The sequence below is a fragment of the Manacus candei genome, unplaced genomic scaffold (genome assembly GCF_025592945.1).
Source record: "Manacus candei isolate 608988 ecotype Guabito, Panama unplaced genomic scaffold, ASM2559294v1 h1tg000159l, whole genome shotgun sequence".
NCBI lineage: Eukaryota > Metazoa > Chordata > Aves > Passeriformes > Pipridae > Manacus > Manacus candei.
Genome location: NW_026138207.1, coordinates 3926970 through 3952779, shown reverse-complemented (window position 1 = coordinate 3952779; position 25810 = coordinate 3926970). Strand labels below are relative to the sequence as shown.

General features: G+C 37.4%; 1 protein-coding gene across 2 annotated transcripts; it reads right to left on the bottom strand.

Annotated features, from left to right (window-relative positions):
• SEPTIN10 (septin 10) lies at positions 1-25808 on the bottom strand. 2 transcript variants are annotated; one of them, XM_051772750.1, is made up of 11 exons: positions 25500-25808; positions 21542-21659; positions 20621-20816; positions 19012-19198; positions 15234-15395; positions 13619-13715; positions 12881-13046; positions 8389-8454; positions 5372-5504; positions 2058-2246; positions 1-1837 (listed from the first exon to the last, which is right to left on the bottom strand). In XM_051772750.1, the coding sequence occupies exons 1-11, from the start codon at positions 25806-25808 to the stop codon at positions 1694-1696; spliced, it is 1767 nt and encodes a 588-aa protein (XP_051628710.1). In that variant the 3' UTR covers positions 1-1693. The 2 variants fall into 2 exon arrangements, with proteins under 2 accessions (XP_051628710.1, XP_051628711.1); XM_051772751.1 differs by lacking the exon at positions 15234-15395.
• Positions 25809-25810: the final 2 nt, after the last annotated feature.

The following is a 25810-nucleotide window of genomic DNA, read 5'->3' as shown; positions in this document are numbered from 1 at the left end:
TTTATTAACACATGAGGGACAGAAAGCAGAACAAGAGTAACTCTTAAGTAAAACCAATCTATTTTATTTTTGCCAAGTTAGTATTTCATTGTTAAACAGTTGCACAAAAGAACTTCAGAGAACTGTACCTCTTATAGTTTCCCATTAGCTATCATGGCTACTGAAAACATACAAAGCATTTAAAACTTGTTTTAACCTGCAGCTCTCGTAGTTAATAGTTTTTGTAAAGCTTCAGCTGTAACTGAACACCACATTCATAAGCATCAAAAAGTTACAGGTACTTTCCATATTAAATTAATGTCAGATAAACTATCATGCAGTACAGTGCAGCACTGAAAAAATATTCCAATAAATTTTCATTAGAAAAACTGTACCTGAAATCTAGAACACTGCATGTACTTAAGAGCCTATAAACAAAAATCTGTCAGCAAAATCAGTATATGGTTCAAGTACGTCAACAGTTGTATTAAATAACACTTAGTAGACTACTAAACCCTACCATTTGAAAAAAACTCTTTAGAAAGGTCGTGGTGGATATATTCACTGAATACTTTTGTATTACATCATTCATGGTCCAAATGGAGTTGTCTGTGGCACAATGCACTTTAAATGAAAGTAAGCTGGCCACACGTACAGAAGGCAAACACGTATCAAGGCAGACTCGTAACAGCAAGTCTGCAATGGCGATGACAGTAATCACCTCGTTGTTTGTGCACAGATCATGCATAAAAATTCTTGTTTTGCAGCATGCAGCAACAAGAGATATCTTCCTTCAGTAAGAAACTGAAACTCCTATACCTTCAAAAGCACACCATGAATCATTGCTTCCTCAAGAGAAATTATCAATACTGTGTCTTCTGTCATCAGTATTATGGAAAGCTGGAACTAAAAAACTAGAGCGAACACATAAACTTAACTTACTCTGAAGAAATAAAACTAAACCACAGAAAACAAATAAAAAATTTTCTGAAGTTGAGAGTTACTCATAGTAGTGCAGATAATGACCTCTGTTACCACGAATTCCACTTTCATATGTAAATCCAGAAAAAAAAGGAGTCTTGGAAAAGGAACTCAGTAACAGTAGTTGAAATGCAATAAATTTTGGCAAAAACATAAGCAGGCTCCTATCATAGACCACAAAAATGCCACATATTTGTGGAAATATGTGCACCAATCTAGCTTTGAAAGTTCTTCATAATTAGTTATTAATAAACTCAGAACCAAAAAAAATCTGCTTTCAACTGCAGTAAATTACTAATTAACAAAATGTTATCTGCAGTAAATTTGTAACCTCTCAGGAAAAGAAATTAATAAATTAATTGACTTCTGGTTTTGGAGGAAAAAAACCATTTAAATCAGTTTAATTTATTATATGAGCATTTAATTCAATTTTTATATAAGAAGTTGGGCATGCTATTCTGGAGCCTACTTTTGAATATATTTCCGAAATTCCACAATCTATTAAAGGTTTTCTTTTGGGAGTGGAGAAAAAAACAAGTGGGTGGAAGAGAAGGAAGTGAAATCTTTAGGGTGTCATATTCTGCACTCCTTGTATTTTCACAACCAATTTTATCAATCTCTTCTCTAAAAAATCTGCATTAGGAAGACACATCTAATATTATGGGACAACAGCAGTCAGACCACTTCATAAAACTACTAACATACCCTACATTCAAAGCATTTAGTGCTGCAATCAAATACTATTTCTGGAATTCCCTGGGTGAATTTCTCTCTCTAACTCCTCCTCCTCACTTTCCCTCTCGCTCTGTTCTTGAACGTTCATAGTTCCTTCATCTCTGACATCAAAGCATTGGAGTTCAAGTTGAAAATCTTGGTTCTTTCATGGAAAAAAAGAAAAAAATGTTCATAGAACATACAGCAGTTACTCTAAAAGTAAATCCAAGCATGATGACATTTTACACACTTCTGTCTTCTTATTACACAACAGAATAGGTGCATGTTTCTGTCTTTTCTAAAAGATTACTGAAATTTGAGTTATAAAAGTGAATGTAAGAATTTTTTTATTGCTGCCTCCGATGACTAGCATCAGCACTCACTTGCTGCAGTCCTTGTCTCTTCAAATTAACAATAGGGGTGGAGACGGGAGCTTGTGATTGAAGCAATTCAGCCGTAGCTTTCTTCTCAATAAACTCAGCTATTTCATCTTCTAGAACTTTTTTCTTTTCCTCTAATTTCAGTTCCTCTTCTTGATGTATTAGCATAAGACATTCAAACTTAGTTTGTACCTATTTTAAGAAAGCACAAATAACGCTTCCAGCTAGTAACACAGGGTGGTGATATCACAATATAAAACCCCTCTGTAAATTAGCAGTAAAACCTACCTCAACTGGTGTTAATAGTCATAAGAAATTGCAGTTATTTCCCCAAACTGTTACGACTGAAAAAACCAGCAAACCATAAAAACAATCATTCCTATCATACTGTTCTCATGAAGCTGGGCTAATACACTAAGTACAAGTGGAAAACATGGAAGGCACTGAATACTAGACTTCCTACTACATTTTACATTTTGTTATATCAAAAATAAGGAGGTCTTTAGAGATGAAACAATTACCAACAGATGAATTAAATCAGGATCTGTCAAGTACAATATACTTCCCTAAAATCAAATGGGCAAGGAATCATACACACTTTAGTTACATAGATATGCATTTTCATATATATACATAATTTTAATATGTGTATTAATCACATTTAAATATTAATATGTACATGCATAGAGTTAGGTCTGGTTGGGGAGTTACTGGTGGGACGTAAGAAGTTAACTATTCTGCAGTAATTGTTCTTTGAGTGTTCTTTTGACATATTAATGCATTTTAACCTGCAGACATATTTTAACCAGTTTAAACCTACTGTGAAGTTATGCACGATGACCAAAGGACACTTCACTCCATTCTTCCTCATCTCCCATCTTCTCACATACTAATTTTCCTAGAATCCTGCTTCTATATTAATTTGTATTGGTGTAACTCTGAGTGCAGCTACACTGGTACAGAAATCAGAGAGATTTATTTCCATCTTTTGCAAAGAAGAAGAAGAAATAACTAAGACTATAAACATAAAAGTATGCCTGTTCTACCCAGCAGAGCTCTCAAATTTTATAGGAGCACCTACAAGTTTTCTCTAATGGAGGATGTGAAAGCAATCTTAAATATAACAGAAATTCCTGGTTTTCTTTAGTTTCCAGGTACATGCACACCCTTCATGGCAAATGAGCAGCAAGAGGATATGATGAATGTTCTTTAGGAGTGACTGCATGATCACTTTCCCACATCAGGAACTTGGAAAACTAATATCCATAATTCAATTGCAATATGTAGAGTTCACAAACCACCTCGTATAAATCATAGAAGGAAAATATCAAAGAGTATCACAGATACTGTGTAAGACCTTGCTGAACCTACTTTGAACATGGCCAAGTATTCTTCCAATTGGATAGCCTCATACCGAGAAGGACTGAATTTGATTTTTTTTTCTCCACAAGTAGCATGGGGATCTCAACAGATTTAGAAAACAAATATTAAACCTTCTTTTTTAAAACATGTATCTGAACACTTCAAAAAAACTGCTACAGCTTTGTTGGGAAACTGATGTACAGAAAAGAATATTAATAAAAATGCACAGGTTCCCAATTTCAATTAAACCAGTATTTGAATATAAATAGGCATGACCATGATAGTCTGGCAGAAAGTAGATGAGAAGATTCTGTTTTGTTAGTCCAGCTTGACAGGACTAAATCTTCAACAACATATTCAAGAAATATTCCACATCTCCCAATAGTCTTAAGGCAGCTGGGAACAGATGAGATTTTAAAACCAGAACTGAACCAAACCAACAAAAACACCACCATCAACATGAAGGTTGACCTTAGATTTAATAACTGTGGTAGTTTGGTCTAGGCCTTCCTTGGTGACCAGTTTGTAACCAAGGAAGGGCCCAGATTTACCCAGTATTCCCTACGATTTTTACGTAAGCCAGGCTATAAGAAGAAAGGAGGAGAGGCCTTCGCTCTCTTTCCTTCTGGCGGCTTGGAGGTGCAGGTTCCCTGCTGTTGAGTCTGCCGTGTTGGGCAGCGAGGCCTGGTAAGGCCTTGCCGACCTTGGGAGACAGAGGTTGCCGGCGATCGTTCCAGAGCAACTCTCGGTTGTCCCAAGGAGAGTAGTAAGATAGTCTTTTGCTAATTTCTTTTAGTGCTAGATCTCGGGCTACTGGTTGGGATATATATATATATTTTATTTTGGTTTTGTTCCTTTTCCCTTCCCCCTTCCCTTTCCCTTGTGAAATTATATATATATTTCAACTGTATATAACTGTAACATAAGTGTAAATATATTTATATATATTGCTTTAGCTGTCTCTCATTTCGGTTTTCTTGGTTGTTTTTTTTCCCTCTTCTCCCTGAGATTTGGGGGTGGGGGGAGACTTCTTGTGGTAAGATTTGGAGACTTGGCAAGGAGCCAGCTTCAAACCATATCAATAACTGAATCTAGAAGTCATAAAAACATACACAGCCCACTCTCTGAAAAAACAATGCATGGCATTTTTCCTAAAATCTTTGTTTTTACACAGCAATCTAAGTATGAAAAGTACCTAGTGTGCTGCTATAGCTTACCAATGTTTCTCAGCATACTGCTAGAGAAGACAAAGAAACACAACTATTACATTCATCACTCTTTTACTTCACCATATCAACTCCTACTCTATAGACCTGGCCCTGCTATCCACCAAAGCCATTAGACTGTAAGCTTCCTCCTTCCAAAAATGATTGCCATTTATAGAATGATATAATCATTTACGTTGAAAATGACCCTTAAAATCGAGTCCAACCATTAACCCAGTACTGCCAAGTCCACCACTAAACCATGCCCCCAAGTGCCACACCTACAGGTCTTTTAAATAACTCCAGGGATGGTGACTCCACCACCGCCCTGGGCAGCCTGTTCCAGTGCTTGACCACCCCTTCAGTGAAGACATTTTTCCTAATATCCAATCTAAACCTCCCCTGACGCAACCTGAGGCCAATTCCTCTCATCTTGTCACTTGGCAGAAGAGACCAATCCCTATTTCACTATAACCTCTTTTCAGGTAGTTGTGAAGAGCAATAAAGTCTCCCCTGAACCTCCTTTACTTCAGGCTAAACAATTCCTCAGCTGCGCCTCCTAAGACATATTTTCTTGTTTGCTTGTGCCTAATCAATCTGCTAAACCAATCAATCTGTGTAATCAATCTGCTTTTGATTTAAAGTGTTACTATCCTCAAAATATTAGGAAATTATAAACATCAACCAGTGATCTTGTTAAGAACTTAACTGTTCCAAAGCTCAGCAAACAAGATAGACAAGCATGCTTACCTCTTGCTCTGCCTCTTTCAACATTGCTGCTTTCTCCTTCACTCTCTGTACAAATCGTTTTTTAATCTCCTCCTCTTTTCTTTGCAGTTCAAGGTAGAACTTATGCCTCTTTGCCTCATAGGCTTCCTGTAGACTGAAGTCCAAAAACAAGCAAGTTTCCAGCATGTTGCTTTATTCAATGTGGAAAACCAACAATCTAAGAAATCATTTAAACAATTAATATTCATCTGAAATATTAATTTCTACAGCTTCCCACATAAAAATTAATAAACAAACCTGAACAGAAGCAAGCATCTTATATTACTATTTTTTATTTATGTAAACAACTCTGAGTAAAATTATTTATGCTAACTGCTCCTGGGCAATTTACATTTCAAAGTAAATACAGCACTTAAGGCATCTAATGTTCTAGAGTCTTGAGTTATACCTTCCTGACTCCAACATGCATAAGTTTCTCCTTTAAGTTGCCTACTAATGAAACACTGAAATTGCCAGAAAAATCCCCCAAAAATTCTGCATTGTAAAACCTCAGTCTTAAAGTAGGAACTTAAGAAAGCAATTAATCTGGAGCATTAACACAACTAAAAAAATTATTATTCCTATATGAAAATTAAAGACAATAACAGGATCTTCAAACTATATAGCACTCTCTTTGTGTAATGTGAAAATTTAAATATGGCAGTTATATTAATATAGATTAAAAACAATTTCCTAAGTAGTTCAACATCGAAAAAACAGGGTTACTTTCCAACATGCATGCTGGAAAACCTCAAGACTGCTTGGTTTTTCCTGAATCCCCTCTCTCAGAAGCAAATATACTGCATACATGCATATTTATATTTGAAATTATACGGGAAGTGTAAATTAGTTCAGATCATTGAGTAAATATCTGGCAATAGAACAAATCAGCAAGTAACTAAATCACTTCTTTACTTTTAAATCTATGCCTCCCTTTCCTTTTAGTACACAAGATAATGTTTTTTGTCCAAACAACAGGCACTTGAAATTGAGATACTTTTTTTGTGGCAAAGCATATCATGTCAAATTAAAAGATGTTGGTAATTTATTCATACAAATAAACTACTAGAGGTGTGAGGTCTATACTACCACTGCTATCACCCAGTGCTGGCAGAAAGTGTTCAGCTTTTCAATGAAACATGAATGGAGCTTGTCCACAGATGAATCTCATACACCAAAGTGCACACTGCCTTTGAAAAGCAAAACTGCTTAATGACACAAGTTCTTCCACCAAAATATTTACGACAAACTTTTCTAAATCACAGGATTCCAGAAAGGTAGAATTGGTGGATTGTAGCTGTGCTAATGGTTACTAGAAACTCAAAAGCACCTGCTCATTGTCTTCTAGGACATAGGGCTTATGAACAGATCAAAACATGGACAATGTTCAAGCTCTTTGTTACACCATTCGTCTCTTCTAACACTTCATGAGTACTGACTAGTGAGCCCTTTTCAGTTAACATCAGTTACTGTCCTTTGCAAGGTATCTCATGCCTTCCACTCTGACGTAAAATAAATAGGCATGTATATAAAATATTTAATTTTGGTTTATATTTTTAATACACATCCATAGTTATGTATCAGGTTTTGTCTTACCTTCTACTGCTTCTATTTTAAAAGTTTATAAATGGAAAGACATTTAAAAGGGCATTTAAAAAGTTAATTATTTAGAGCAACAGTAAGCTTTAACAGCTCCCTTCCATATTTAAATTTATGATGACTGGCCAGTTTCACAGTCCTAAAGTTTCTTATTTGTATTCAAAATATCATCTAAAGAGAGAGAAGAATCATCTTGAAATTGCACATGCAGACAATGTTAGTAAGTTATCAAGGTCAGAGCACTCTTCCTATTCTATCTTTTTGAGCACTACACAGCAACAAAATAAACTCAGAACAATCACTCCTTTGTTTTTTTTATTTGTTTTTTTTTGGGGGGGGGGTTAACCAGCTGTGAAGCAAATTGGGTCATCCCGAAATTCTAAATTCTATCTATCATATGACATGGGGGCACGGTTTTCATACAGACACATCAATTCACAGAATCTTTAAGTTTAGACAATAAAGCTACAGCACAGGTTTTTCAAGTGCCAGCAGTCTCACACTATACACACTTTTGCACCCAGTGTCACTTCTGCCAGCAGACATGCTGCCTTTGGGTGCAATACAGCTACTAGAGCAAGTGCTAGACTGAGCTAACATGCTACAATCACACCTTCATTTCTTCATATGGACATCTTTAGACTCAACCTAGGTTACTTTACCAGGTAAAAGCAATTTTGTCTTGAAATTAGTAAAAGATTATCTTTGAAGACATTGGATATACTAAGTTATCAAATTACGTGTAGAAGGAAGAGAAGAAATTAAGTGAATATTTTAAATGTACTGTGATGGTGGTTGTGGATGCCCAATCCCTGGAAGTGTTAAAGGCCAGGTTGGATGGGGCTCTGAGCAACCTGGTCTAGTGGGAGGTGTCCCTGCCCATGGCAGGGAGGTTGGAACTAGATGGTCTTCGAGGACCCTTTCAACTCAAACCGTTCTATGATCCTATGAAATGCCCCCTCCCCCTGGACTGAGTTGTTCTGGAAATCACAAAGACAAAACTAAAACAAAATTTCCTCTTCTGCATTTGGCAGATCAGCAGCATAATGACCCAAACAGTCTTTGGTTTTAGGAGGTTTGGGGAGGAGGGGGAAATAGTTCACCACATCTTAAGCCAATCCTTTCAACATTACTGCATCCATTACTCATAGTAAAACACTTTTCAGTTTATCTGAGGACTGGTTTCACTGCTTCTCATTTAGAACATTATGAAAATCAAGTTCACAGGTTCTCTCATTCTTCTGGGTTAGACCTCCAGAATTTTATACTCTGTACAAAGACACTTGTAAAATCTAAATGTTATAGCTAATTATTTAAATAATGCATTCTTATTGAGGTTTTGGAGGAAGGGATTGTGAATAAAGTCTAAACTAATCATAGATACCAGCACTACCACCTACCTTTCTGAAGAAGCATAGCTGTGACATACAGTTTCTCTGTCTGCATAAGACTGAAAGCATGGAAGCCTGAAGATGCAAATCAAACAGGTTATGTTCATAAATAAAGACTATGAAGTGAATTAAACTCCCAGTGGAACACAATGTTTGTGCCCTTTGAACAACACAGGTATTTACATACTACTTTACAGTTTGTTCCACTAAATTTTTTAAAGTTTTCAAATTTGAAAGTAACACTTGTAACTTTTTGTATAACATTAGACTATCAATTAAGGTATATCTGAAAAACTAAAAAAAAATCCAACCAACCAAACAAAAAAAACACTAAAAAAAAAAGAATTAAAGGTTAACTAGTGGCAGGTATTTCTAGTGTGATGCCCTGACTACCTAACTACTTAAGTTGATATTAAACAACACTAAGGTTGTGGTAGATCTAAATAATTACCATTTTCCCAGTGGAGGCATGAAAAATAGGTATTTTGGATACAGTTCAATCTCATCTTGAGACAGTTAAAATATTGAGCTCAAATGCAAAGGTCTGCAGCTGGTCAGATGAACTCCATTCCCAAGTGACTTCTTAAAGAAAAAGTCTAATAGCCTTTCAGATGTTAGGCTTCTTTTCTTAGAAAAGTCAACAAGAGTCATATCGACCTTCCTCTACACATAAACTTTATTCATATTACTGAATCCTTCCTGCTTTTCTGTCATCATCTTCAAAACAGACTGAAACATAAACAAGTTCAAGAACTGCAAGGTCTGAATATCCCGGTTTCAGGGAGGAATAAAGCAGAGAATATATGATTCCTCGCATATTGAGCAAACGAGGTGCTTATGTTACAATTATGTTTAATTGCAATTATGATGAAGAAACAATTGTAATTATGATGACAGAAAAACAACTGAACCAGAGAAAGATTAACATCAAAAAACTTAAGTGGAAGTACACAGCCTGAATATCAATTCTCAGCTTTTTTCAACAGACTCTGGTCTATTAGTTTTCTTCTTTCAAATCAAGAAAGTTCCTGTGGGAAACAATTTAGCTTAGACTGAAAAATGGACTTAACAAAATGTCCAGCTTCAAAACTACTAATCCTCTCCTTCCTTCCAAACACCTAACGTAACTGTATGTGTGAATATATTTAGAAGTTTGTTTTGCTGGAAGCACCTCTTCATGTCCAGATTTCTGTTTTCAACTATTGCAAATTTTTCCATTTAAAACATCTCAGCAAATATCTCTCACCAAGAATGACCTGAAAGTAGGAATTCATGTTCCTAATGGACATAGTTGGACCATTGAAAAGGCAGTACTAGACCATCCACAAACAAAAAATAGCCTATCTTTACTTTTCAATAACAAAGAAATACAAATCCCAATTTTAAGTAGTAAAAAAAATACAAAAAAATTCACTTCCTGGATTTTATATCCAACAGATATTGCATAAAATGCATAAACCATACCACAAACACTCTGCTATCCATTGACTTCATTACTTCATTCTTAGAAGGCAATTGCAAATAAACAAATTAAAAAGCTATTATGAAAGAGCTTCACAAAAAATATAGGATTAGGGAATAGGCATTTTAAAAATGTACACAAAACAGTCACTTCAGACTATTACTACTTTTATTCTCCCTTCTCACACCTAGTAATAGCGATGCAAACATATTTTTCTGTTGTGTGCTGAATCTATCTCTTTCTACATCTCCCATAAAAAATAAAGCTTGCCAACGTATTTTTTCACGTGAGTGAAAGCCTTTACAGACGTCTGCCCACAACCTACCTCACAAGGTAGCTGAACACCCAAGAATTACTGGATTTGCTTTGCAGTGGCATACAAATTTAGATGAATAAACTACTGCAGTACTTCTAAATCCAAAAGAGTGGTAGAGGAATGTCACAGGCAGCTTCACAACATGCTAAAAGGCAAGGCATGTCATCTACTCAAAGTGTCGATGTTCAAATGCTACAAATAGCCAATTATTCAAGTCTAGCAAAAGTTTTCTAAATTAACATCAAATAACCCAATTCAGATTATCAAATTTAATATGTAGGCAGCTACATCACAGCCACAAAATATGACTTCTCAACATGCACTTTGATCATTATTTATACAAGCAGCATAAAATTTTAATCATCAGGCATATGCTGCTATGCAATATTAATTCAACTTTGAAACTACAGCTCTTAGAATCCAACTGTATATACTGTAAACATCTTTAAGGACAAAGAGGATAACAATTTAATAACACATTTTTGCCTAGAACAACTGGATAGTCCCTATTCTGAAAGATACATAAATGTACAAGTCATCAAAACAGGAAGCACTAAACTTCCTCTAGTAAGAAGGCATTTTCTATGTCTATGCTGAGGATGACACCTCTTCTTGTTTCCTCAGTAGCTTCATAAAACACCTTCCCGGTAAGGCTGCGTTAGTCTGCTAATTACACTGCATACACATCCCCTAAATTCTCTTCCTTTTTTATGGTATCATAAAACGTCTCTCCCAAAACACCAAACGCCTTCTCTTTCAGACCTCAGTGTCGTTCACTAGGCCACACAATTGAGGGACAACCACATCCACCTTAATCATGCTTTTCTCTTCCTGCTGCAGTAAACCTGGCAAAAAGTTTGTTTTTCTAGATTCTTGTGGAATATCTATTCTCATCCTTTCAAAACAATGACATTTTCAATAGATCCGGTTTACCAAAACTAATTATTAAATGTACTTTCTTGTCAAAAATCTCTCAACAAACCTGACATTTAGTGGGCCACACATAAAAACTACAGACCAGAGGGAACTCAGCTCTTCTGTATATCCATGAAGTGATCGATTTCTAAACCAGCTTCTGCAGTGTAAAATATCAGCACATTCTGATACAAACCTACCATTTTAGACCATTAGTAAAATGCAAACTGTGTAGGGGTTTTACAAAGAGAATTCTTGAGTTTGTGGAAGAAAATACTTCTGTGGATGATACTTTTTATAATTTAACTTCTTTCTTGAGATGGCTGTACATTGTGACACTCAAGTTCAGAAAAGCCAAAGGTACTGCAGTCAATATTGCCATGAACAAATCTCCAAAAAAAACACCTTCCCCTGGATGAAGAATGTTAATGTATGTTCTTAAACCAAATAAAAGTACATGGTTAATTTCAGTTGGTTTTAAACCTCTTTCACCTTTGGTTCTCTATGAAAAGGATGTATTCCTTTCTTGTTAAGTCAAGAGAATATTCAAGAGATTACTGTGAGTCATGGACAGGTCAAGATCATCTAAATTAATTAATCTGCAAATGTGCCTTGACATTAAGACTTCAGAAAAAACTGTCCACATCCAGCATCTTCCTTGGCTACATTAATCTTATTTAATTAGTATTGTTTGACCAATATATAAACTGGACCTAGTCAAAGTCAAAGAAATGCTGCTCCATTTCTACAAGTTACAGTAACTGCAATTTACTTAAAATTTCTGTGCAAAGAACAGGTGAAAGCAAAGAATTTAAGCCCCTAAACCCAACTGTTTGGAAGGAAGACATTCATTTTTACCAGAACAGAATAGGTAAAGACACTCTGATCACTAAGTAAAACAACAAATAAATAAACCAGTAGGTTCCAATCATTAGAAACTGTTCTTACTGCAAAGTATTATTCAGTTTTCATGCCTGCTTTAAGTCAGTATTTCCCACCATGACCATGCAATAACAGCACTTCAGTAAACCATGAACAACAACTGAAGCACCAGTTCTTCCCCATCAGGATTCTGATCAATTACAAAATATAGTGCTGTGCGTAAAAGAAAACAAAAAAAGGAAGCTGGAAGACAATAGAATTGGGAAAAAAAGACTAAACAAATTGGATATAGAAATTTTAAATGCTTCCTGCACAAAGCAGCTTTACTACATGAAACAACTATCTCTAACCTGCTGTTTAACTTTCCTTTGGAATCTTCTTTTAACTCCCTACAGTTTAGCAAGAAATTTCTTAACCTGAAAATGCTAGAGATTCGTTATTATGGCAGATAATGTGGGAAGCCAACAGTGTAACCACTGATTTTGTAAAAGTTTTTATTTCAGTTCCTTCTGAACCTTGAGTTCAACCAAACCATATTTAGAATGAGACATTCTTAAAAAAGAAAGTAAAACAGAATGCTTATACATAATGAAGATAATTGAAAAATTCATAAAGTATATGTACCTGAAGAAAACAGACATTCTTCCTGAGAAAAACTAAAATCCTCGGGTTTATTAAAAAAGAGAAGGATTTCAAAATACATCTGGCTTGCATGTCTTTAAAAGTAATGCTCATTTAATCCCATATACTTCTCCATGAAGATAACTGAATGGACAGCTACATCCTTTGATTAAAAAAACCCCAAACTTTTCTTTCCCTCACAGAAAACCTATTTTGTGTATGATCACTGCTCTGTATTGGGTTGATACAGTCAAATGTGAAGTGAATGGATGCTGAAAGCAAATGCTGCACATGAAATCCTTTACCTGACTGGTTTGGTCTCGGGGCCAACGTCTCTGAAACCCATCTCTTCCAGTCTGCAGCGTCTGTACAACTCATAATGCTGTGCATGAGTCTTCTCTCTTAAGTCTTCCATATTTGTGCAAAGCATCTTGCGAAGCTTTACAGTGTCACAGTGGCTCTCATTTTCCACTAATCAGTAAAAAGAAAAAGGTTTTATTATTATGCACGAGTAGCAAAGTAGTCAAAATACATTTCAAACAGCACTGAGATTCATTTATTTTGTTTACTAAACATAATTCTAGGAAAAGGTATACCATTGTTTATTATACCTCTTATATTTCCTTATAATTTCTAATATACAACACTGAAGTACCGTAGAACCGTAAGTACTGGTGAACATGTTTCAATACGTCCTGATTTCCTGTTTGAGCTGAACAACATGACATTTCTTCTTTTTTACCCCCTTCTTTACTGACAATCATAAAGTTTGAAATTTGGTAGTGCTAGAGGAAGTGCCACCATACTACCCTACCCAAATACTACATACACCATGTCATACTTTGATTCCAAGGATGTATCAGTGTTGATAAAACTACTGGTTAGTGCACACCTCAAATATTAATTGCTAAACTTCTTAAGCTGTTGATCCAGAATACAATCAGCATGGCATCAGTGGAACAGCCCCTTGTATTACTGGTGAATTTTATACTTCAACAACAACAACAAAAATCTCATAAAAACACCTCTGAGAATTCATTTACCTTTTACAATGCCCCAAGGGTACTGACGAGCTCTCACCATTTTGTTTCCAATATTCACCTTTTCCATACTTCCTACTATGGCGAAAGGCAAATTACCCTGTAAGAGTCATATCAATAAAGTCTTATCTCTCAGTATTCTTATGCCACAACTGAGAAACACTTCAGAAATAAATTAGGGGGAAAAACATCACTTCAGGAAAATCCAACAGGCAATTTCAAACCAAAAACCACTTTGAAGAGATCAGTAGCTAGTCACTACCTACTGATACAAAAGTCAAGTTACAATAACAAAAGCAGGAGGAGCGGGTTACAGACCCAGATGGGTGTGCTGCCAATTCAGGGGAACCTCGACAGGCTGGAAAATGGGCCAACAGGCATCTCATGAAGTGGCAATGCGAGCAATGGCAAGCCCTGCACGTCAGGAGGAACAACCCCATGCCCCAGCACACGTTGAGGGCCAACTGTCTGGAAAGGCACTTTGCAGAATAAGACGTGGGGACAATGACCTGGTGAACAACAGGTTGGACCTGATTCAGCAGGTCTGCCCCAATGGCAAAGGCAGTCGACTACATCCTGCATTAGGAGGAGCATCATTAACAAACAGAAAGCTGCTCTAGAACACAATTCGCTTTCAGTCAGAATTCATATCCCCAGTAATGGTCATGTGACAATCACAGCTTGGAATCCATGGCATGGTTACTGCTGTGGGCTGCCCAAATGGCTGACTGTCTGTGTGCTGACCCACAACAACTGACCAAACCAAAAAAACCATTACCTGGAAAACACATCACTAACAGAGTATGGAAGGAGTAAGTAAGAGCTCACTACCTTTCCCCAGAGCAGAAGGACCTGTCACTGACCGAGAGCTGCACATGGTCACTGCATGGTCAAGTAACAGGGGTTGGGATGCAGAGCCATGCGCTCCAGCACACCAGCTCCTGCTCCCTGCTTTCAAACCCCGGTACACACAAACATATGTTCATGTGCATCTACAAACACCTGCACATAAACAAATGCAGAGTGCTCAAAACAAAGTCATCTAGCCTCAGAAGCTTAGTTGAAGCTGGCAGCTACTCCTGGAAGGATCTGAAAGGACAATAGAAAATAAGCCAGAATTATATCTGACTTTTTCATTCCCAGAGAAAATTTGTCCTAATTTCAAATGAAAGTACTAAAGGAAACAAAGGAAAAAAATGCAGGCAGAAGACTTGCTGTGATAAAGACCAGAGAAAATTGTAGACACAAGGCACCTAAATATCTTCTCTAACAGATGTAAAGCTGTATTTGCTGAGGAAAAGGGCAAAGTCAATCTGTTTGTCCATAACAGTAATTATATATTAATTATTAGAAATTAGAAAAAATATTTATGCATGAGAACCTCTTTTCTGTTGTTGAGCCAGAAAAGAAAAACCAAGTGATATCAACTGCAGAGGGGCAGGAAGATTTGCAAGCAGGGAAGGAAAAAGCCAAAACGTGAGCTTTTTAAGGTGAGAAAAACAAACTCATGACATACAAACTTATAAACTTCAAGATAACGGTGAAAGAAATTCCGTCAATCAACATTAGAGAGTGATGCTTTAGTACTGAAAAATAAATGTTTTTGTCATTTACTTACATTCGTGATGCTATTAATTTCAGAAACAGTTTCATCATCAGTTGGAAACTGGTATATCTGGATGCCATTACTAACTAATTCACTCATTATTTTGCTCTTGAACTCCTGAAGCTCAGTTTTAGAAATGCTGTCTGCTTTGCCTATAACTGGTATAATGTTCACCTATTAATGATATAAATTATATGAAATGTGTGAGACTTCAATTTTAAGGCAGTAACTTTTGTAACTTAAATTGTTTTCTGATAAGCTCTTTAACTTCTCCCCCAGCCCAAACTTTTCCATCACTTGACATCAAAGCTTCACAAACCATTAAAAATATGTTCATGGGCATAATTTAACAAAATAGCAACAGATTACTGAATAGTCTTCCTTAAAATTAATTGAATATGAGAAAAGAACAAGGAAGGTCTCATACAGTGAAGTACTCAAAAGAACAGTAATGCCTACTCATTAACTAAATGTCATTATTTATATTTCTACTAAAAAAATCAGATTGTTCTAGTTTATAGCACCAGGGGATATGGTTAAGGTGTTAATTGAAAGTTGAGAGTTTACATTCACAAAGAAAAGGAAGCTGGCTATCAAACCCTGCCTACCCCTGAGCCTCTTCCTTGGGTTCCTTTCAGCTAAAACATCATCTTCTTCACCTCACCACTACAGCAAAGACTTTCCCAAGCATCTGATGTGAGCAGAGGAATGACAAAGACTGAAGAATCTTGCTCACCAGACTTTACACTAATTATTCAGAACTTGAAATTCAGTTCTACTAATCTGCTCTATTTCCTAAAATACCTATGGCAGTAACTTAGGACAGTAGCAGATGCTACTTTTTTTTTAAATCCTGACACCACTCCCAAAACATACATTTTTCAGGACTAGATACAAATAATGAATGCTAATATCCAAATATTTTGGAAGAACAATACCAATAATTCTCCCAGATTTCAGAAGATGAGAGTTTTTACAGAGTTCTTTGATCACAGATGCAAAATGGAAGGAGAGAAAAAAAATAAAAACCCACACATTTGTTATTCTTTTGATTATTCTGTCTGAATGAAAATGCCTAAGCATGGAAACTCAAGAACAGATTCAAAATGGCTATTTTTCAAATAAGTCTTCTGTCCTAAGCAAAATGTCCAAATGAAAAGGGAGCAAGCCAATTCCGAAGTATGACTTCTAAGACTGCATGATGACAGTCCTTAACTGTGTAACCTATGCAACCTAAGCACCTACTGGGTAAAATATCTAAAATCAAATAAAATGTTGGAATATCTTTTTTTAATAAGTGAGTGCAGCTAGGAGTAATTCACAGCTTGCATCAAATTAGCTGAGGGACATCAATTTAGGTTTCCTATAATACAGCTCTAAAAATGGATGGAACAGAGTCCTGAGAATCAAATTAACCTATATTCTGTATTTTCAACAGCAAAGTTTTTCAAGTACTTGTTAATTAGGAGAGAATTACTTAGAAAATAAATAGCTGAGAAAGACTACTGAGATCAGTAACCCAAGAAAAGCAAAATCCTCAGAAACTGTGATTACAGTTGTCAACATTGATGTTACATCACAGCCATTGCATTAAAATTTAAACACATACAATTTATGTTTTAGATAAGCAACAAAGGGAAAAAAAATATTTTTGAAATCATTACTGGTTGCAAGAGCAAGCTGATTTAAGAGTACCTCTATGAATCAACATAAAAGTTTCCAAAGATTCTTTCAGAAGGAAAAAAAAAAAACTCAAATGCCACAAAGTACACTCATGTAATTTCCTGACTTGAATGTAACCTGTACACAATTCCATTAGAATTAATTAAAACTGCAGATCTCTTAGTTGAATAATCACTATTCCCAGCACAAAAGGCAACAGAAAAAGATTCCCTTAATCTGTGAAGGAAACCTGGTTGGTCTGTAGTGATTGCATCCTAAGCAAAACTACAGGATTTTTCAATGTCTAAAAGCTACAGCCCAAATTCTTAGCCAGTCATCCAATTTATAATTGGAAAAAAATTAACTGACCACAGATATTCTGGTTTTTTGCTCCCACGATTAGAGAGTACACAATGACCTTATCCTATTCCAAGAGCTCTCTCTACCTCTGAGCTGTGGAATCTGGTCTTGTTTTGTACCAGGCAGACCGTAACAAAAGCACACAGTGTACACTGTGGTGGCTTTAGGAAGAAACTGAAGGCAGCTTTTGATGTGGCTGTACCATCTTCTCTTTAGGGAATCCTGTACTCAGAAAATGCACCAAGGGATTTCCACATTCTAGGCAATCCCAAATTCCTAACTGGCATAAGAGAATGCAGTACTAAAAGCACCACAACTATGTTCCTCAACAAGATGGAATCCAAGCTACAGTTAAAGTATATCCTTTATATGCAGTTAAAGAATATACTTTTTCTGTGTGTATTTCAGTAGTAAGATCAGAAAGAAGAATCCATTACAAAGGGATAAAATAATGAACTTCCATGTGGTTCATGTTCTCTTTGTGCCAAAGCAGAACTAAAAATAGTTACAGTAGGTGGCTAGAAGCCAAAATTCCCCAAAGAAGAATTACTTTTAGTTTATTCTGATGGAAATATTTACTCAGGATGCTGAGACTCATGGATCTACAGTCTTTTCTTTTGAAAGAAACACTGTTTTAAAGGGAGAGGGTACAACCTAGAAAACAAGTATTTTTGTGGTTAAACACAAACTCCAACTTCAAAACTCAGTGTAGAACATGGTCCTTGAGATTGTCCTATTTTCTACAGTAGTTTCATAAACATTTAAATCTGGCATAAACCAACAACATAGCACACAGAAGTGATCCCACTCTTCCCTACCTTTGTACCACCATACCTTCCCTCCACTTGCTCTGTGCTATTGAGAAAGTTCAAAATGCAAAATACATCCACAAACAAAATTTAAAAAAATCCCAAACATGCTCATCATCACAAATGTGGACTAGACAGCTGATTTAATCCTTGTTATCTTGGAGAAATATCTCAAGAACAAGAAAATGCAGGAAGAATACTTAGCAAGGACGGGTTCTATTAAAGCACAAAGGAAAGGACTAAAGGCACAGAAGACACATTTAAGTTTTCAAATGTCTCAACATTTCAACAAATTGAATCCAAATGATGTAAGGTTTCTTAAAATAGGTTAAACATTTAGCTTCTTCTAGTTCGCACAGCCCTATTACAGGAAGAAAGTTAAGGATCTAGAAAGCGCAAGTAATTACACTGGAAACTTCTATTTTAAAGCTTTCTAAACAAATAAACATGTTAAAACACTACTGCAGCCTATCTTCGAAAAAACCACATCGGCAGGGTGTTCTGTTTGTGGCAGATGCCTCTTCAGTTATCTATAGCAAAGATCTTCATAGCACTGCAAAGCCTTTTATATGGCAACTTTCCAGCAGCCCGAGAACTAGAAACAACCTTTATTAGAAATACCACAGCACTCATGGAAGGTACCCTATCCAATCTCCATATGATGTTTACAGTTTTAATGCTGGTGTGGTTCTACTTTTTTTACTATTTTTTTAAACCTCGTACTTTTTTTAATGTTCTTGCTGGATGTCTCTCTCCTTTTGACTTATAAATAAACAAGTGACGAACTGCAACCTACTTGTGGAGACAATTTATTCTGAACTTAAGGTACACCAGCACCCAAAAAAACACTGCAAAACCAAACACTCAGATATAGAACTGAAAGGGAGTAGTGGACCTGAAAGCTCCAAGATGCTTCAGAAATTAAGACAAACTCTTGGAACTCTGTTTCAAAGTCTTACCTTACTGTCTAGGCTTCTCATGGTTAACAAATCTAGGGTTTTTAGGGAACGGCCTGTAGGTGAGATGAAATAGAGGCAGACATGGATGCGAGTATCTTGGTAGCTAAATAAAGAACGTATAATTTTCAGTTCTTCCTGGAGATAGGCTTCAAATTGTGCATCTATATAATCCACTACTGGCTGATAGCTGTAGGAAATAAAATTTAAAAACCAAAGATTAGCTACTCCTAAACAGAACCAAACTAAGAGGGGAATTCCTCTTGCATTGTTTTATGGATTTTTGCTTTATGTGTCAAAAGGCTGCTCAAGCAGAGCAGAAAATTAAATGCACAGACTAATCTTAATTTCTGAAAAGCTACTAAAAAAAATTGTGTATCTAGTACAGATAAAACATTTCCTAGCTACCGTTAGTGAAAAAAGGTACACAACGTTAATTATGATTACAACTGATCTTCTCACGTAATGTTTTTAAATTTTTGCCATTAAGCTGTGCAAATGCAGAACTCTTAGATATAAGGAAGACACAAAAACCTCTAGGCACAATACAAGAAAAGAAAAAATATGCAACAGTATCAAGAAATAGGATGAACTTTATCTTCTAAAGTACTGTACGTGACAGAGCTCTTAAACAATAGACAAAAACTGAAAAAGAGAAATGTAAAAGAATAATGTAAATCTGAGCAAGTACAGTCTAAGTATACTTTATCCTACTAAAAACCAGACTATAATCTGCTTTCAAAAAGAAACTGTTGCTAGATGTAGAAGGAGAGCACCCTTACATTTCTGCTGCTACACGAAGTTTATAAACCAGATCAATGCTATCAAAATTCAAAAGCAGCTGTTACACACAAAACTAAAAGAACAGTGAAAAGGCAGCTCCTATACCGCACATCAAAACCCCTAATAGCTATACTAACATGTACCTGCATCTCATTCATCCAAGTCACTAGTGGTAGCTATTATCCAGTCATATCATAAGCCATAGCTCTCATGACAATCTTAACGTCACTTTCTGACCTTTATTTATTATTGCCACCATTTAGGCACTCAAATACCATAAATTCTGTACAATTAGGGTGAAGGAAACAACATCTGCTGAGACAGCTCAGTACTGTAAAATCTTCAACTCATAAAAGCAGAGACTCAAAAAAAGTTCTGAAAGACACTAGTGCACTACCTCTACATTGCCAACTAAGCCATCCAACATAAAGAACAAAGGCCTTCAGTAATCCACATGATGCTACTTCCAGTTTAAGGTCTTCAACACGTTCCAATCAAATTGTTAAAAACCCTATAGATCTAATCTACAGTACTGCTTGGCTGTTTAAAAAGTCTTTCTTTGACCTCCCTGCTTTCCTCCACTCCAAAAGAAACTACTGCATGTTGTATGTACAAACATTTATAAAAGAATACATCACAAATAAAGGGGTAGATTTCATCTGATTTATAAAGGAATCTCCTACATGAAAAGAAAAACGTGTTTACTTTGGTACACAGTGAAAACAGTTAACGATACATTTAGAACATATGTAAGCCAAAGCCCAAAGATAAATCAACTTGCAGTTAAGAGTAAAACTTCTTCATAAAACAGGGACACAAAGGCACTTACCTATCTCTTTTGTTCATCTGGTCACCAAATCCCACTGTATTTACAATGGTCAGCTTCAAAAGAACATCACTCTCTTGAAGTTCATAAGTCTGGGTTCTAAGTTGTACACTTGGCAGAAAATGTGTTGATGGAGGGTCCTCAAAATTGCTGTTAAACAAACTGTTTATCAAGGCTGATTTCCCAATTCCAGTTTCTCCTAAAGTTCAACAGAAGGGTTGGGGCAGACATTTTGCACATCAGATAAATACACAGTAAGCACAGAAAGTGCTATCACAGGAACTCAACAAATTTACACAAAAACTTCTCAACTGATTTCTCCAAGCAAAATGCATTCCTGCATTCCTTTAATGAGCACTAAATATCTTTTACTTTTTTTTTTCATCCTACATATTAGGGTAAGTTACCAGTTAACGAGTAATAAGCAGAACAGTCTCTTGACACTTTGGTTTCTTTAAAAGTGTGAACTAATTTCCTACAGGTTTTAAGAAGCTACATAGCTAGCTGTGAAAAAACAAGGTTCAACAAAGGGTTTTTATGAATAAGGGTAAAATACTAGAGCAAATATTTTATAAGTATAGAAACATTTCAGTAACACCACCTTGGAATTTTAGGATTTTTTTAATCTGAAGCTCTTCGTTACAAGTGTAGTCCAGTTTACTCAGAAGAATCCAAAAAACTGCTGATAAACCAATAAACTCATGGCACCCATTTTCAACATTTTTGGCCTTCACATTGTTTACAAAAATGCTAAATATAAAACCAAAGAATGGATACAAATAAGCAAAGCTGGGGAAAGGGACAGAACTATGTTCATGCTTAACATTAAAGAAACTATTTAACACCACAAGTGGATTTAAATTTCAGTCACTTCCTAAGGACGGGTATATTACTAAAGCCTTAAAGCACCCAGACACTACTCACCAATGCAAAGAACGTTGAAAGAGAAGCCCTGCTTGATGGATTTCTTAATCAGCTGGTCAGGTAAACTATCAAACCCCACGTGGGCAGACAAGGATAAAGTTCGATAGTCATCATTTTGCTACATAAAAGTAATTTAAAAATACGTTAATGAAGCAATTTGCAAAGCAATTAGCAATTGCAACAAATTAACTCTACCAATAAGCTGGAACTCATTCCTTGTGATTTACATGCAATGAAGAAAAGCCAAAGTCTGGAAAAAAAAAATTCTGTCAAATCAACTTTATTCCATGATTTGAGAAAACTGAAATTTACATGAATGAAATAAAGTAGACAAGTCCAACTGAAAATGTAAACTGCAAACCATAGAGAGAAAACAGATCCCAATTGGTTTGCTCCTAGAAATTAAGGACATCAAGGCACTGAGCATACTAAAAACACATAAGACTAAAAGGAAATATCTTGGTTCATACAAACTAACTGTATTTTCAAACAAACTTTCCATATCAAAAGTGTAAATGGTAACAGGTCCATGCTATTTTTTCTTTTATATTTTTGACCCACATGGAATGGGAAACCATTACTGCTTCCTGGAAACACGCACATGGTGAACAGCAGGAAATTTTTTAATTTAACACTTAAAAGCCCATAAAAGTGCTACCTTTTTTAACAGGTATGCATAGCAAGCCTCAGAATTCCTGTAGCTTAAAGGATATGGACATTACTCACAGTAAATACTCATCCTCTTCCTTCATTTGCACAGGATTCCCTTGTGTGGGACTACAGACTGCACTGCACCAACTGCACCAACTCTCATTTTAGACTATTATAATATGGTAATCCCATTTTAGACTAACAGAAAGGAGAATGTGCACACAAAGTGAAGAATTTAAAGGGAAAATATAACATCTTTGGGCTATAAAAAAAAATAAATGTACATTCAAAGCATGTCTGAAAGTGAAATTTCTCAAGGTATTCTAGCAGAAGGAAATTACTATTAAAAAGTGATGAGAAACACTGAAAACTGTCAGTGTCCTGTCCCTTTAAAGACAAGTGTATCTGAGACAGTGGGAGCACATCTAAGAACTCTAGTTACACAGCTCTATTGCCACCAATAAAAGACAGTTCTAACACCAACCATTCAGCCTCCACACCGAAAAGCCAGTGTAAGAGGCTTAGCATGACTGTAGAAGGGAGGCCTTTCATTTTTCTGTCACTAGCCTAAATCCAAACCATGCTAGCCTACTCTCAAAACCCCTGCATAGCCATTTGTCACTCTCCAAGAAAAGACCCTAGCAGAAAGAACTTTATTTCCTTCTGGAGTCCAGATGTTACAAAGATAAGTTGGTAGAATCACCTTGCTAAGATTTAGGGCTTGACACATGTGAATGATCTCAGACCTAGTGTGAGGGGAGAAGGATATATTGCTGATAGTGGACACAAAGAATGCAGAATTTACAGGCCACAAGGACATTTGGCAGAATTCCCAATATCAGGAAGAAACTAACAAAGCCAACTCAGCAACTGTGCTGAAAACAGTTCTAACCAGGCAAAAGGTAATTCTGGCTGGGGGAAATTGTGACCACCAACTCACATCCCACTGACTCAAGAAACCCACCAACTCAAAAGAAGAGAAGGACTGTGGACTAATTAGCATGAGAAGCGAGAGAATAATTTAATGATAGAAGGTAGATCACTAATTAAGAAAACCGTGTAGCCAATGAACAGTAATTTCTTTGTTTCCTAAAATGTGTAAATGGTGCAGGGTCTTGATGATTGGGGCCTAGCACTTTTGCATTATCACCTAGCTCCCTACTTCACATAAACTAGAATAAAGAAATAGAAGTACCTGTCTTGGTGTGTAAATTGGCTCTGCACACAAGGAAGTGAGCCCTCATTCAGGACAACACCTCCACCTTCCTTACAGAAGAGTCACTGTGTAAACATGTTCCACACGACAGCAATCTCTTAATAGAAAAGCAGTAGCCTATGTTTTTCCTTCTGAAATTTTCCAAGGGCATCACGTGTTTGTCTCTAACCTCAGCACCTCATACAGCTTCATCTGCTACCATCTAATGAATACACAGAGAAATTAAACCCACGAACTGACCACATACCTGCATTCCTACTACTTCCAAAAGAAATAATACATCGTGCAGTTGAAAAACAAGTTACTAGCGTATTGCTAGATTAGAAAAATGGTGGTAATTCAAAAATCATAAAATCATAGAATGGTTTTGGTTGGAAGGGACCTTAAAGAGTATTCCAGGACATCTTCCACTAGACCAGGTTGCTCCAAGTCCTTGGATGCTCCAACTTGGCCTGGAACACTTCCAGGGATGGAGCATCCACAGCTTCTCTGGGCAACCTATTCCAGTGCCTCACCACCATCACAGTTAAGTATTTCTTCCTCATATCTAATCTAAAGCTACGCTATAGTAAGAAATCTACCCTAAATTATGAACTGCAGATCATACTGAAAGCAATTAAGTTACCTTACCAGCTAGTCTCTTCAAATTAGTATTTGTTGCATGGAGCAGCTTAATTATGTTTGAAGACAGCAACTCATTCAACTTCATTCAGTGAATAACTCAAACCTTATCATCTGGATGCTAGCAAAGCTGCAATATTTCCATAAATACTTCCTGTTTCTCACTGCTTCCTCAGAATTGACACTCTCAACAAAATAGCACGTAATATAGATAGCCTGAGATGGTCTAAATACATCTCGCTCCTTCCCTCACTCCCTTTTTAAAAGATTAGTAGCATAGCTAATGCATCTGGATTTCTGCAGATTCATTACATTGGATGTGGCTCTGAGCAACCTGACGTAGTGGAAGGTGTCCCTACCCACAGCACGGGCGCTGGAACTAGATGATCTTTGAAGTCCCTTCCAACCCAAACCATTCTACGATTCTGTGATTTAATCAAGTATTTTGGTATATATAAAGTCATCTTGCCCATTAAAAACAGCATGCAAAGAAAAATCATTGCCTGAGACAGCATAACATTTAAAAACTATTCTTTCTTGCAGAAGAAATTAAAAAAAATTAGTTATCTTTTAAATTTGCCACATCTCTGACTAAAACTGCACAACACGGGGCCATTCCACAGCAAAAGCTGGGTCTCAAGACTACAAGCATCTCTCTGCATAAGCCTCTGCAGAACCAGACTGGCAGTCCGGGCAAAAAGCTAGCTTTCCACTGAGTTGGTAGGGATGACTGAAATTTGCCCTTCTAAACCTGAAGAAAAAAGTAACCAGCGTGTGCCGAGGTAGGAGGAGAGAGTCTCGTCAGCCCCAGGTGGCTACGCAGGCTGCACGGAAGCCCTGGGAAAAGATGCCTGGGCATCAGCCCCGAGGGTGGACATCACCACACTGACGCGCCCACGGGCACCCCAAATGGGACTGTTTCAGCGCCCTGAGTTTTCCACTACCATGAACAGGTGTGGGCATTAGGGAATTAACGCTCCAGCACTGACGCGTGGATGGGTTCGACGTCCTCAGAGCATAAAGCCGACAGCTCTGCCATGACGCAGAAACAATTCTTCAACAGCCAAGGTTCAACTTATTACCTGAAATATGCGATGCGCCACAGGAGCGCTAAGAAGGGTGACATCTGTCAACAAGTTCCTTCAACAACAAGTGTTCTAAAAGCCTGGCAGCTCCAGAAACTACACGGCATGCGGAGGGTGGATGCATTTCCCGCGCACTCCCGATCCCCGCCCCGACGCATCCCTCACCAGCGCCCGGCACGGACGCGGGGCAGCCCCTGGCCCCCCGCGGAGAGGGCAGCTCAGTTCGGACAGCACTTCCACCTCTTGGCACAGAGTTACCGCCGCTCTCCTTCCCCTCCCGGTGCCGGCGCTGCCGGGCCCATCCGTGCCCTCAGCCGCGCCGGGGTGACCCCCCAGCTCATGGGGCTGCTCACCATCCGCTCCCCACACCGCGGAGGGGACTTACCGGGTGCCGACCGGCATCGGAAGCAGCCATAGCCTCACCAGGCGAGGCAGGGAAGAAGTGAGGAAAGCAGGTATGAAGGGAAAAACTCGTCCAGAGCGGCCGCCGAGGGGCGAAAGCCACGCGGCGGGGAGGAGCGCGGGGCGGGGATGCGGTCCCGGCTCCGCCGTCGAGGCGGGCATTAGTGGCGGTGCCTCCCGGCCGGAGGGCGGCGCGGTGCCGCTGCCGCGGCAGTGATTGCCGGGCATGCAGCCGCCGGGAGGAGGGGCGAGGGCAGCGACGGCTCTGCCGCGCCCGCGCCACCACCGGCATCG